General features: G+C 37.5%; 1 protein-coding gene across 1 annotated transcript in view; it reads left to right on the plus strand.

Moving 5' to 3' along the window:
• The window catches only part of LOC138309854 (cytochrome P450 2J6-like), a 46,412-nt gene that overhangs the window by 27,268 nt on the left and 3,362 nt on the right, over nt 1–15,782 (plus strand). The window contains exons 2-6 of the mRNA XM_069251095.1: nt 676–913; nt 11,955–12,078; nt 12,216–12,372; nt 13,762–13,898; nt 15,326–15,422. Of these exons, the coding sequence (XP_069107196.1) occupies nt 676–913; nt 11,955–12,078; nt 12,216–12,372; nt 13,762–13,898; nt 15,326–15,422 (753 nt within the window). The remainder of the gene's footprint in view (nt 1–675; nt 914–11,954; nt 12,079–12,215; nt 12,373–13,761; nt 13,899–15,325; nt 15,423–15,782) is intronic.

The following is a 15,782-nucleotide window of genomic DNA, read 5'->3' on the forward strand; positions in this document are numbered from 1 at the left end:
CTGAGACAAAAAATTCAATGTTCTAGCATAATTGGAATTCTTGTTGTTGTATTTATAATTCAGAAGAAAACCTCCATCGCAAATTAAACATACCTAATAAAATAGGGATTATTTACAACTAAAATATGTATGAGGACAGTTTATGATCCATAGCTAATGCATTTATATACTGATAAACGAAGGTTATTTTATACGACCCCAGGGACGAGTCAGACAATGGTGGCTGGTGACCATATTGGATTTTGACGACAATCCATACTACTTAGGGGCCGTGGTGGCCGGTGGTTAAAATATCATGACATATTACCATAACCCCTCCATCTCTGGCTCCCGAGTTTGAATCCCATGTGGGGCAGTTGCCAGGTATTGAACGCTGCTCAGCGGTTTTTCTCTGGGTACTCTGACTTTCCTCCACCAGCAAACCTGACATGTCCTTAAATGACCTTGGCTGTCACTAGGATGTTAAACTATTAAAACCATATATCTTAGGATATACTGATCTTTCACAAGTTTTTTTTATTCTATATATTTTACTTCCTTTCTTGATTAAAACCCTAAATGTTAGTTGTATGTTTAATATATATATATACATACATGTACTTAAAAATTCATTGGTTCATTTGAACTTCAAATTAAAATGGTCAAGTATGTATATAGGTTTATTTTACTTTGCAGGTTTATTCTGGACCAATGGAAACTTGTGGCACAAACTGTCGAGTCTCTTAATCACCACCCAATCAGACGCCTCCAGACAACATCATTTAGAGAATGAGATTCTTACTGAACTAACAGAGACATTTAAAGAAATCAAACGTGCGGAGGGGACGGCGCTGGAGGGGACGGCGCTGGAACCAGAGAGTATGATGACACGATCTGTGTTTAACATAACGGCTAGCATAGCCGTGGGTAAACGGTAAGTTAGGCCAGCATAGCCGTGGGTAAACGGTAAGTTAGGCCAGCATAGCCGTGGGTAAACGGTAAGTTAGGCCAGCATAGCCGTGGGTAAACGGTAAGAGTGCACATAGGTAAACGTAGTTAGGCCAGCATAGCCGTGGGTAAATGGTAAGTTAGGCCAGCATAGCCGTGGGTAAACGGTAAGTTAGGCCATAGCGTGGGTAAACGTAAGTTAGGCCAGCATAGCGTGGGGTAAAAGGCCACATAGCGTGGGTAAACGTAAGTTAGGCTAGCCAGCATAGCCATGCGTGGTAAACAGTAAGTTAGGCCAGTTTAGCCGTGGGTAAACGGTAAGTTAGCGCATCCTTGATGTACCAATGATTATTATCACTGTCATTCATATCGTAACCTCCTCCATTCTCAAGGAATCACTATCACTGTCATTACACTCTCGATACTCCAGGGGTTACTATCACTGTCATTACATCCTGTATACTTCAGGGGCGACTATAATCACCTTTGTTACATCTTTAATACACAAGGGATTACTATTACTGTCATTACATCCCTGATACCACAAGGTATCTATCACTGTTGTTACTTCCTCGATACTCCAGGGGTTACTATCACTGTTGTTACTTCCTCGATACTCCAGGGGTTACTATCACTGTCCTTACATCCTGGATACTCCAGGGGTTACTATCACTGTAGTTACATCCTGGATATGCCAGGGATTGCTATCACTGTTGTTATATCTTCGGTTTTCCAAGTGTTACTATCACTGTCCTTTCATCCTCGATACTCAAGGGGTTGCTATCACTGTCGTCACATTCTCAGTACTCCCCACACACACACCCTCACCCCCCCCCCTCACCACTCCCCATACCTCTATCATCTTTTGGTAGATTAACTTTTAATTTTGAAGTCAATACATTTTGTTTGGTTAAATGGGTAATAAATTGGCAAAATATGTAATTTGGCTCCCTGCTTTTACCTTCCTCTATATCTGGTCCTTGCTGATGGGTTGGTATTAATTAATAGGTTATTAAGTACACTTAAATTATCGTGACTAGGGTATGGATACATGTAATAAACTAAAGCCCCACATTATGGTCGATTTTTATGCATGAGACATTAAATTTTCATCACGTAATTAGTAGATTGTAGTGTGATAGTGCAGTCTCATGTTTTCTGTAGACTAGTGTCAGTAGTCTTACACAATAAACGGTACTCTATGTCAGCATGCAGATTTCAGACTGATTTCAGACTGAGTAGGTTTTGTACTATTAAATCTGAACTGGGTTACCTTGGGTATTTTCTTTTTATGTTGGCAAAATGGTGTATGTATTCATTAGATATTGTAATCTTTATGTTGAAAATGCAAATGTAAATATTCTGTTAGAGAATGAGTTTCTTGCATCAGTGCCCCAGTTTTGTTGTATCTAATATCATTGTTAGAGTTACCATAGAAACGAGGTCAAATACCCCAGTCCACAATCATTCTAATGATTTCAAACAATGCAGTTAATGGATGGTATCAGTTTTTGTACATGGTATAGTTTAGGATTAGTTTCTGTTTATTTGGTATTCATTATAAAGGATGTTTATGTAAATTGTTACACAATCTAATCAATAATGATAGAATAATGAAATCCTGGGTTTTGATGGGAGAGCAATTTTGGAGTACCTGTAAAAAAGCCACCAACCACTGGCAGCATGTTGCCTAGCAACTGTCATATTGGTTAAGCTCAAGATCAGACAGACTAAAAAGCTACTGGTAGAAGCTCGAACACCTTGCCCACTCAGACACCATTGTCTAAAGGTGGAGGGTTAGAGATAGAAGGTCAGATACCTTGACCACTTGGCTGCCATCACACAAAGTTGGAGGGTTAGAGGTAGAAGGTCAGGCACCTTGACCGTTTGTCTACCATCGCTCAAAGGTGGAGGGTTAGAGGTGGAAGGTTGGACATTTTGACCACTTGGCTACTATCACACAAAGGTGAAAGGTTGGACATCTTGATCACTTGGCTACCATTGTCTATTGTTGGAGTATTAGAGCTAAAAGGCTAGACACCTTGACCCCTTGGCTACCATCACACAAAGGTGAAGGGTTAGATGTAGAAGGTCAGGCACCTTGACCACTTGGCTGCATGCATCGCTCAAAGATGGAAGGCTAGAGGTAAAACGTTGGACACCTTGACTGCTTGGCTACCATTGTCTATAGTTGGAGTGTTAGAGGTAGAAGGTCAGATACCTTGACCACTTGGCTACCATCACACAAAGGTGGAGGGATAGAGGTAGAAGGCCAGACACCTTGACCACTTGGCTACCATCGCTCAAAGGTGGAGGGTTAGAGGTAAAAGGTCGGACAACTTGACAACTTTGCTGCTATCGCTCAAAGATGGAAGGCTAGAGGTGGAAGGTCAGACACCTTGACCACTTGGCTGCATGCATTGCTCAAAGATGGAAGGCTAGAGATAGAAGGTCAGACAACTTAACCACTTGGCTACCATTGTCTATAGTTGGAGTGTTAGAGGTAGAAGGCCAGATACCTTGACCACTTGGCTACCATCACACAAAGGTGGAGGGTTAGAGGTAGAAGGTCAGGCACCTTGACCACTTAGCTACCATCGCTCAAAGGTGGAGGGTTAGAGGTAAAAGGTCGGACAACTTGACAACTTTGCTGCTATCGCTCAAAGATGGAAGGCTAGAGGTGGAAGGTCAGACACTTGACACTTGGCTACCATGTCTTGAGGCTGGTGAAGGTCAGACCTTGACCTGGTACATTGTCTAAAGTTTGAGGGCTGGGGATAGAAGGTCAGACACCTGACCACTTGGCTACCATTGTCTAAAGTTTGAGGGCTGGGGATAGAAGGTCAGACACCTTGACCACTTGGCTACCATTGTCTAAAGTTTGAGGGCTGGGGATAGAAGGTCAGACACCTTGACCACTTGGCTACCATGTCTAAAGTTTGAGGGCTGGGGATAGAAGGTCAGACACCTTGACCACTTGGCTACCATTGTCTAAAGTTTGAGGGCTGGGGATAGAAGGTCAGACACCTTGACCACTTGGCTACCATTGTCTAAAGTTTGAGGGCTGGGGATAGAAGGTCAGACACCTTGACCACTTGGCTACCATTGTCTAAAGTTTGAGGGCTGGGGATAGAAGGTCAGACACCTTGAACCACTTGGCTACCATTGTCTAAAGTTTGAGGGCTGGGGATAGAAGGTCAGACACCTTGACCACTTGGCTACCATTGTCTAAAGTTTGAGGGCTGGGGATAGAAGGTCAGACACCTTGACCACTTGGCTACCATTGTCTAAAGTTTGAGGGCTGGGGATAGAAGGTCAGACACCTTGACCACTTGGCTACCATTGTCTAAAGTTTGAGGGCTGGGGATAGAAGGTCAGACACCTTGACCACTTGGCTACCATTGTCTAAAGTTTGAGGGCTGGGGATAGAAGGTCAGACACCTTGACCACTTGGCTACCATTGTCTAAAGTTTGAGGGCTGGGGATAGAAGGTCAGACACCTTGACCACTTGGCACCATTGTCTAAAGTTTGAGGGCTGGGGATAGAGGTCAGACACCTTGACCACTTGGCTACCATTGTCTAAAGTTTGAGGGCTGGGGATAGAAGGTCAGACACAACTTGACCACTTGTCTAAAGTTTGAGGGCTGGGGATAGAAGGTCAGACACCTTGACCACTTGTCTAAAGTTTGAGGGCTGGGGATAGAAGGTCAGACACTTTGACCACTTGGCTACCATTGTCTAAAGTTTGAGGGCTGGGGATAGAAGGTCAGACACCTTGACCACTTGGCTACCATTGTCTAAAGTTTGAGGGCTGGGGATAGAAGGTCAGACACCTTGACCACTTGGCTACCATTGTCTAAAGTTTGAGGGCTGGGGATAGAAGGTCAGACACCTTGACCACTTGGCTACCATTGTCTAAAGTTTGAGGGCAAAAACATCCTTTACCATTCAGCTGCTCCAATAATGCCTAAAGTTCAGACATCTCAACCACTCGGCTACCATCACCTAATGTAAAGATTGCGGTTTGGTTTGTTTATTTTTAAGTCCTATTAACAGCCAGGGTCATGTAAGGATGTGCCAGGTTTGTTAGTGGAGGAAAGCCGGAGTACCCGAAGAAAAACCACTGACCAGCGGTCAGTACCTGGCAACTGCCCCACATGGGATTCGAACCCGCTTCCCAGAGGTGGAGGGCTTGTGGTAATATGTCGGGACATCTTAACCACCTGGCCACCGCGGCCCCATTGCGGGTATCAGTGGTAGAATATCGGTCATCTTGACCACTCCAACACCACAACTAAGATATGGAGGGCAAATAATGGAATGTCGGATACCCAAAACACTTCAGTTCAAATTAATGACTTTATATTATCAGACTGTCAAGTATCAATTACACCAAGAAATTTAACTCAATTGAAATGGTTATTTAGATTGATCTGAACAATAGAATTGTCTTGTATGGGATAAATGTTTAAGGGACATGTAATTGAGTTTTTGATTCTCTTGTTATTTCAGTAATATAAGTCACAAATCTAAATATGTATGTACATACAGATATTCTCCATGTATATGCTAGGCCCTTCAGGCAATGTAAATATGATAGATTGTTTATAAGCTAGGAATGTGTTAAATGTAGAAAACACATTAGGCTGAAATAAAGCTCCCCTCTGGGCCTTGTTGTTTACTGTAAGTAAAATCAGGTTCCAGACATACAAATATGATATCATCACTGGAGCTCAATGTCAACAGGAAACTCAAATCTAAACCTTCCGATCAATATTACATAGTGCATATATATGGTATGATACATTGTGTTTCAGAAGAAAAAAAATCTCAGAAATATTTGTCACGAAGGAGCTTGAATTTACGACTAGAGTCATATATCCATGTCTGAAACAAATATGAAACAAATACTTACCAGACATTAAAAACTAAGCCCCTATAGAGAATGATACAGCATGTATTTTTTCAGATCAGATTATGTATGGTTTCATATTTCAAAGGAAATAAATTTTAGCTATAAAAGAAGCATATAATTTAAAACGATGATTGATTCGGATTTCAAAAAAAAGTAATGGAACAGATGTGTGCAAAATTGTTTATTTACAAGAATTGTTAAAAGATGCTATAAATATAAATAAAAAATGATATTATAAATAAAAAATGATATTGCTCCTGTTCAGAAATATTGCTAAAAATACAGTAATGAGGAGTCACCCAATCAACATTTGTAGTTAAAACCATATATACATATTAAAAAATATCATTCATGAGTCCATATAAATTTAATAGTTGCCAGGTCCAGACTAAATCCTGGGTCTGAATTCGGTTCAGTTTATTTGAATTACATCCTATTAACAGCCAAGGTCATTTAAGGACACCCAAGATTTAGCTGTTGGTGGAAAGTCGGAGTAACCATAGAAAAATCTTCGACCAGTGGTAAGTACCTAGCAATTTAACTGCCCCAAATGGGATTCAAACTCAAAATTCAGAGATCATCCTCCCTTTATAGAGGTCAAGGGTTGAACAATCCTGCCTTTACAAAGGTCAAGGGTTGAACAATCCTGCCTTTACAGAGGTCAAGGGTTGAACAATCCTGCATTTACAGAGGTCAAGGGTTGAACAATCCTTCCTTTACAGAGGTCAAGGGTTGCACAATCCTTCCTTTATAGAGGTAAAGGGTTAAACAATCCTTCCTTTACAGAGGTCAAGGGTTGAACAATCCTTCCTTTATAGAGGTCATGGGTTAAGCAATCCTTCCTTTATAGAGGTCAAGGGTTAAGCAATCCTTCCTTTATAGAGGTCAAGGGTTAAACAATCCTGCCTTTACAGAGGTCAAGGGTTAAGCAAACCTTCCTTTGCAGAGGTCAAGGGTTAAGCAACCTTCTCTTTATAGAGGTCCACAGTTAAGCAATCCTTCCTTTATAGAGGTCAAGGGTTAAACAATCCTTCCTTTATAGAGGTCATGGGTTAAGCAATCCTTCCTTTATAGAGGTCAATGGTTAAGCAATCCTGCCTTTACAGAGGTCAAGGGTTAAGCAAACCTTCCTTTGCAGAGGTCAAGGGTTAAGCAACCTTCCCTTTATAGAGGTCCACAGTTAAGCAATCCTTCCTTTACAGAGGTCAGGGGTTAAGCAAACCTTCCTTTATAGAGGTCAAAGGTTAAGCAATCCTTTCTTTACAGAGATCAAGGGTTAAGCAATCCTTTCTTCAAAGAGATCAATGGTTAAGCAATCCATACTTTACAGAGGTCAAAGGTTAAGCAATCCTTCCTTTATAGAGGTCAAGGTTTAGGTTTCATCTTTGATATATATGTAAGGTTATAGACATAAGGTCAATTAATTTTCCTTTACAGAAGTCGAAAGAATTGAATGACATCTGAGATCAAGGACTAGAACTATAATTAGATCATTTTTCATATCAAGGTTAGGGGTCAATTATGAATCACTATTTTGAGGCTAAAGGTCAAACATGATCTTCTATACCAAGATGATGAGGCACTGCAATATTGTCTTATCATTTATACTTTAAAGGTCAGGGACGATTGTCTTATATTTTTTATAGATTAAACCATTTTAAAAATATTAGCAAGATAGAGCAAAGGTCCATTTCACCTCTGACTTTTTATATAAAAGCTGTGTATGTGATTGGAACACGCATATGTTTGTCCCAAATATGTTCAAGTTAATATATCCTTTGTGACCTCCATAACCTGTGACCTTTGTTGCCCCCTTAGTTATTCACTTCCGTGTGTATTATGACAGACAGTGATGCAGCATTCACAATGATGGGGATTTCCTGATGTCTATTGCAATGTATCATTTTGTCAGTGTGATGCGCCTTCCTATACATGGACACTCATGTAAACATCTATGTCATTAACAAGAAGTTAGGCCTATAATAATTCATTTCTAATATCCCGGAAATATTTTTTTTTAAATATGAAAAATAAAAATTTATTGTGCTCTGCATATTATTAATCATATTATGATTAAAAGAATGAATGCATAAAAACAACTTAAAAATGTTGCATATTGAGCATTTTTTAACAATTTCATGATCTATCATTATCTAATATAGGGCAATAGTATATTACCGTATTCGACCCAATAATCGCCCCCATCCCTATAAGTGCAACTCCATCTTTTTTAGGCTTCAATTTCACTTACTAATTAAATTTCACTTACTAATTAAATGCAGACTGAATACTGTTGATTCTTTTTTTTTTTTAAATTTATTTTTGACTTGCTTTGTTTGATAATTTCATGAAAAATCATATTTGTTTCTGTGAATAGCCCCCTTATATTATAATTTTTTAAGAGCCCTCAGAACGCTTATTGGGTCGAATACAGTATAAGCATTTTGAGGCTATACAGATTATAACTTCCCTGTAATGAGCATTTAATACCTACCGCTCCCATCTCCTGAAGGAGTAGAAGTTAGATAAACATCCCAATCCCACGGAATAAATGGAATAAACGATGTTTTAAATTGTGTGATGCTTAGACCATGTGAATCACGACGGATGCATGTGTCTCAAGAAAACAAGGCATGTCAATGTTTACTTAAGCAGATTAATGTGCCATGAGTACAAAAAAAAGTTAAGACATGGCTGACTTTTTGTCCACAGATTACATTTTTTTCTCTAATAAGCCCTCTTCCTAGCACTTTCTTACAATTTTTCAATGGTCCTTGGTGATAATTATGGTGAAAATGGTACTAGTTTACTTTTTGACAGTTTGTCCCAATACCCTGAATACTTAGATCTAATTTCTAATACAAATAGATGCCTTGTGTTCAAAATATAATTTTAAATATAAAAAAAAAAAAAAAAAAAATCAAATTTAAATTGTTTAAAATGTCATTTTATTGAATGTATCTTGAAAACAACATTTTCTGGTTTCCTCGATATCCAAGGAGTTACTATAAATGATGTAATATCAACCCCAGGACTAATTTATCTTTGTGAAACTGAAGGCAGTACAGGAGAAAATAATTGACTAATCACAAGCCTACACAAACTTCTTTCGGAGATTATTCAAGATAAACTTCCAACTTCAAAGTCATACAATGTGCCGTTACTCAATTCTTTTGGTATACATCATACCGAGGTTGAACCTAACAACTTGGCTTATCTGTTGTTGTATATAAAGCCTTCATGCAGTTTTGCTATGACATAATTAAAGGGTAGATATAACAACAGTAATAACAAACCCTGGAATGCTGAGGACGGTTTAGGGGAATTTAAAGATAGTGATAGTAACCCCTAGAATATTGAGGATGGTTTATAAAAATATAAAGACAGTGATAGTAACCCCTAGAATATGGAGGATGGTTTATAAAAAATATAAAGATAGTGATAGTAACCCCTAGAATATCGAGGATGGTTTAGGGGAATTTAAAGATAGTGATAGTAACCCCTAGAATATTGAGGGATGGTTTATAAAAATAGATGAGGATGGTTTATAAAAATATAAAGACAGTGATAGTAACCCCTAGAATATGGAGGATGGTTTATAAAAAATATAAAGATAGTGATAGTAACCCCTGGAATATCGAGGATGGTTTAGGGGAATTTAAAGATAGTGATAGTAACCCCTAGAATATTGAGGATGGTTTATAAAAATATAAAGACAGTGATAGTAACCCCTAGAATATGGAGGATGGTTTATAAAAAATATAAAGATAGTGATAGTAACCCCTGGAATATCGAGGATGGTTTAGGGGAATTTAAAGATAGTGATAGTAACCCCTAGAATATTGAGGATGGTTTATAAAAATATAAAGACAGTGATAGTAACCCCTAGAATATGGAGGATGGTTTATAAAAAATATAAAGATAGTGATAGTAACCCCTAGAATATTGAGGATGGTTTATAAAAATATAAAGACAGTGATAGTAACCCCTAGAATATGGAGGATGGTTTATAAAAAATATAAAGATAGTGATAGTAACCCCTAGGAATATGGAGGATGTTTAGGGGTTTATTAAAAAATATGAGACAAAGACAGTGATAGTAACCCCTAGAATATGGAGGATGGTTTATAAAAAATATAAAGATAGTGATAGTAACCCCTAGAATATTGAGGATGGTTTAGGGAAATATAAAGACAGTGATCGTAACCCCTAGAATATTGAGGATGGTTTATAAAAATATAAAGACAGTGATAGTAACCCCTAGAATATTGAGGATGGTTTAGGGGAATATAAAGATAGTGATAGTAACCCCTAGAATATTGAGGACAGTTTAGGGAAATATAAAGACAGTGATAGTAACCCCTAGAATATGGAGGATGGTTTATAAAAAATATAAAGATAGTGATAGTAACCCCTGGAATATTGAGGATGGTTTAGGGAAATATAAAGACAGTGATCGTAACCCCTAGAATATTGAGGACAGTTTAGGGAAATATAAAGACAGTGATCGTAACCCCTAGAATATTGAGGATGGTTTAGGGGAATATAAAGACAGTGATCGTAACCCCTAGAATGTTACAGATGGTTTAGAAAAATATAAAGACAGTGATAGTAACCCCTAGAATATCGAGGATGGTTCATTAAAATATGAAGATAGTGATAGTAACCCCTAGAATATGGAGGATGGTTTATAAAAATATAAAGACAGTGATAGCAACCCCTAGAATATCACAGATGGTTTAGAAAAATATAAAGACATTGATAGTAACCCCTAGAATATCAAAAATGGTTTATTAAAATATAAAGATAGTGATATAGTAATCCCTAGAATATGGAGGATGATTTAGAAAAATATAAAGACAGTGATAGTAACCCCTAGAATATTGAGGATGGTTTATAAAAATATGAAGACAGTGATAGTAACCCCTTGATAGAGAATACGCGGTTAGTATCTTACAATACAAGGTTTATTTTGGTGCGAGACTCAGGAAAGCCGAGATGACGAGGCTTTGCCGAGTGTCGAGCACCAAAATAAAACTTGAATTGTAAGATACTAACCGTGTATTCTGTTTATCCTGCAACCATTATGGCTTTCAAAACGAAAGCAAATTGACAGTTCCTTACTTTGTTTCGCTCGAAGCGAGACGCTTCTTTGATGCGGAGGTAAAGATTCATTCACTTAACCGAATGAGAGTGTACTCCTTTTTACTGCCGTGGGAAATAAGTAAGCGCATTCACAAACAGTAACCGTAATTCTATTCAGGGTGATATATCACTGAAAGGAAATGAAAATACTCAAATAACAACCAATACCCATTAAAGAATTACTTAACAATACATACCTTTGTCATGAGCCAAGAAAAAGACGACACCGCCATACGAGATTTTCGATATCGTAAAAATGACGTCATTTCGATGAATGTGACGTCACGTTTTAGCGGGACTGAATGACGTTTCATTCACCGGAAGGTTCAAGTTCTGGGTCAAGTTAGAAAAAGTTCCGTCAGATATGGAACAAATTCACGTGATCGTATTGACGGATAAAGCATATCGTATCGACGGATAAAGCACAAGTTTATCCGGCAGTAGTTATCGGTCAGTATGTGGGACAGTTGCAGGATAAAATATCGAGGATGGTTTATAAAAATATAAAGACAGTGATAGTTACCCCTAGAATATCACAGATGGTTTGGAAAAATAAAAGACAGTGATAGTAACCCCTAAAATATCAAGGATGGTTTATAAAAATATAAAGACAGTGATAGTAACCCCTAGAATATCGAGGATGATTTAGAAAAATATAAAGACAGTGATAGTAACCCCTAGAATATCACAGAATGGTTTATGAAAATACAAAGACAGTGATAGTAACCCCTAGAATATCACAGATGGTTTATAAAAATATAAAGACAGTGATAGTAACCCCTAGAATATCGAGGATGGTTTAGGGGTGGATAAAATGACAATGAAACCAACTACTTGATCTTCGAGAATGCGTCATGTGATACTTCATATTAGATTAACATACAAAGAATTTACCATTGATTTAATTAACAAAAGTTTTCATCCCTATATAGATAGTTGAAATCCATGTTTCCGTTGTCCTTGTAGGTTTGACCATACTGACCAAGAGTTCCTGACCCTTAAGGAGAACATCCTGTTCTTACTGAACAACTGTAAATCGGCCAACCCCGCCAACATGTTCCCTGTCTTCGCTAGACTCGCAAGTTCAAAGGTCAGATTTTGAAGTCCTAAGTCTCTATTAACACTGGTAACTAAAAAAGTCAAATCCCAAATATTGCTAACAATGTTTTTCATGCACAGTTTTGACACTGATGGCAATTTGTTGATAATATTTCTTAATTATTTCAGTTTGAGCAGGTTAGGACCAGAGAAGATCAAATCTTTGAGTTCTTCAAAAAATGTTTATCGGAACATGCTGAGAAGTTGGATGTGAATAAGTGTTTGGATTATATGGATGTTTTCTTGAGTCTGAGCGCAGAGGACCGCAAACAAGAGGAATATTCAGGTCCGAGACTAATACATTCTATTATTTAAATCATTTTTATGCTAAAAATAATTGCTGTTCATATTGTGAGATGCAAATATTTTTAACAGTAATCAATTTCCAAAAGCATGAAGATGGCAAAATTTGACATTCAATTCTTGCTTTTGCCAACAGTATGATAATTTCATTAAACTGATAAAATTGGGGTCACGATGGCCGAGTGGTTAAGATGTCCCCACATATTACAACAAGCCCTCCACCTCCGGGATGCAGGTTCGAATCCTATGTGGGGGAGTTGCCAGGTACTGATGGCTGGTTGATAGTTTTTCTCCGAGTACTCTGACTTTCCTGCACCAACAAACATGGCATGCCCTTACATAACCCTGGCTGTAAATAGAACATTAGACTGATAAAACCTTTAACTGATAATTAAATTACTGTATTGTTATAAAAAATCGCCAAGATATGCCTCAACATTGTCATTAAAACAATAATAGAAGTCAGACATTCCAGCAATATATCTCAACTATACACACCATGTAATTTTTAGCCAACCATTATGGGCTATTCAAATCGCTTTTCATTCATGGTCAGTTGTCAGTCCTTCCATCTGTTAACATTTCGATCTTGCCACCGCTATTTGTCAGAAAGGGCGGAACTTGTCCTGGCGTCTTTCTCAAATTTCATAGTAGGTTAATTCCCCTAGGGCCCTAGTTGTGCATATTTCATTTTGGGACCAATCGGTCAACAAGATAGTTGCTAGGCAGCAATCTTGGATTTTGATAGTTGTATTTGTTGTCCGCTATTTCTCAGAAAGCACAAAAGAGATCTCTCTTAAATTCACATGTAGGTTGACTAGGTTCTCTTAAGGCCCTAGTTGTGCAAGCCATTAATTGCATTTTCGGACCGATCGGTCAACAAGATAGCCGACACTAGGCAGCCATCTTGGATTTTGACAATTGAAGTTTCTCAAATTTCGTATGTAGTTAATATGTAGTAAAAGTTTAAAAAGCAGAGAAAAGATCCCTCTTTCCATTGTCAGATGTAGATCATTCCTTGGTGGCCGCCAAGATCCCTCTGGGATCTCTTGTTCAAAATCATCTCTACAACTACAACTCATGAAGTACAATCCTAACTTAAATTTTACAGAAATAGATTTCCTACATTTAATAATTACAGTCAAACCTACCTTACGACCACCTCAGTATATAGACCTTATGCTTAAAATAAAACCATGGGCTTTCTCAGGGTCCCAATGGGCGATTTCTACACGATTTGATGTATGTACTTGGCTATAAAGACCAACGTTCCATTGTCCCATAGGTGGTCTTTATAGACAGTTTGACTATATATACACTGAAAAAAATCCTAACTTAAGACTCAATTTGAAATGTATATTTTCTTTTTCAGAGCCAAACTTTTTCCGCAGTATTATTGATCTGTTCCTGGGCGGAGCTGACACAACCACATCTATGTTGCTATGGCAACTGGTTTATATGTCAAAGTACCAGGATGTTCAGAGACGATGTCAGGAGGAAATAGATCAGGTTTGTAAAATCCTGCATGACCTTGACTAACTTTTAACATAAGCTCACTCAGGAGTCAGGGTCAAAGAATCAAATATTTTCAAAATAAAGCAAAAGCCCCTGAAACCTTCATGCTGTATATATAGGCTATAACATATTAAGGTGAGAAGTTACAATTCAGGTTCAAATAAATGACCTTGATGACCATTACCTTGACCTTGACAATACTACTGAAGTCATATTTACTATCAGGCTATCCTTCCAGTATTAACTTACGATGTCAGGTCCAGCTTCATGAACATTCCATAGATTTAAGAAATCTCTTAACTTAAAACTCTCCATAACAAATTTTAAGGATCTAATAGCTGAAGATTTTTCTTTAACTTCTCAAATGCTTTCCTTAGAGTTTTAAGTGAAGGAATGTACATGAAACTGGGTCCAGAATTGTTACAGATTTTGATATTAGAATATTTTACTTCTATGACCAACTACATTAGATAGCTAGGTAATTAACTCAACTGTATACAATTTAGAAAATTTCCTGTACAGGTATAATAAATTTAAACGTGAAAAAATACATGTCAGCTGAAACATTTGAGCAATTAGACGTATGAAAGACCATTGTACATATATATGGATATTTTACAGTTGTATCATGCTTTAATCAAGACAAAACATGTGTATAATAACCAATGCTATATTTTCAGTATGCTAATTAGCAGATATTAGCATATTTTGGCAGGCAAGCATCCATCATAACTCACTAAGACGTATATTATGAAAATTTGCACAGGAATTCTGTTATTATTGTTGAAGTCATAATGAACGTAAACCAGCCTATAGGCTTTTAAAAACTTTAACAAACTACTTAATAATTTACATACATATACACATGTATATCAAATTTAATTTGCCTTTCTGGTAACATATAATTATATTAGTCTGCTAAACCTGCCTATATTATTAGGCTTTTTGATTTTTTTTCTTTTTGCCTAATATATAAATATAAAATATTTTAAAAACCTCTTATAATATAGACAGGTTTAGGGGACTAATATATGCGTACTTTTTGATATTTGTCATTTAGAAAATTCTGGTCGTTTAGAAAATTTTGTCAGAAAATTATGCTAGTTTTAAATTTGTAGTTTTAATATTTTTTTTTTTTTTAAGCATGGTTATTCAGGAAACATTAATTACAAAATTCTGCATTAAGATGTTCATGTATTATTACCACAAGGCCATAATTAGACCACCTCTGGGTTGTGAGTTGGAACCCCATATGGGGCAGTTACTGATTACTGGTCTCTGATTTTTCTCGAGGCACTCCAGCTTTCCTTCATCATCTAAACATGACATGTCCCTAAATGACCCTGGTTGTTAATAGAACGTAGAACTAACCAAACCAAACCTTTCTAAAATCAGATGCTAACTAGTTTTTGCTTGTGTAGGTTGTAGGGAAGGACAGACAGGTAACATTAGAGGACAGAGCTAATCTGCCTTATACAGACGCTACACTGAAGGAGCTGGGCCGATCAGCAGGGACGAGTAAGTATCGCAGAATAATATACCGTGTTATTATCTTTAAAATTACAATTGATATATATTTTTTCATGATTGTTCATCAGATTCCTTTCTTTGTTTCACTTTTGCACACAAAGTTCATAGTTCAAATCCCATGTGGGGCAGGTGCCAGGTACTGACCGCTGGTCAATGATTTTTCTCCAGGTTCTTTGGGTTTTTCCTCCACCAACAAACCTGGCATTTCCTTTAATTGACCCTGGCTGTTTACAGGATGTTAAATTAAACAAACCAAATTACCTTTGCATATTAAAGAGTTTCCTGCCCTTATTGGTAGGTATTGAGTGTGACATAATGTCTTTGCACAGGTAACATCAGATTTCATTG

This window comes from Argopecten irradians, chromosome 15 (assembly GCF_041381155.1).
Source record: "Argopecten irradians isolate NY chromosome 15, Ai_NY, whole genome shotgun sequence".
NCBI classification, from domain to species: domain Eukaryota; kingdom Metazoa; phylum Mollusca; class Bivalvia; order Pectinida; family Pectinidae; genus Argopecten; species Argopecten irradians.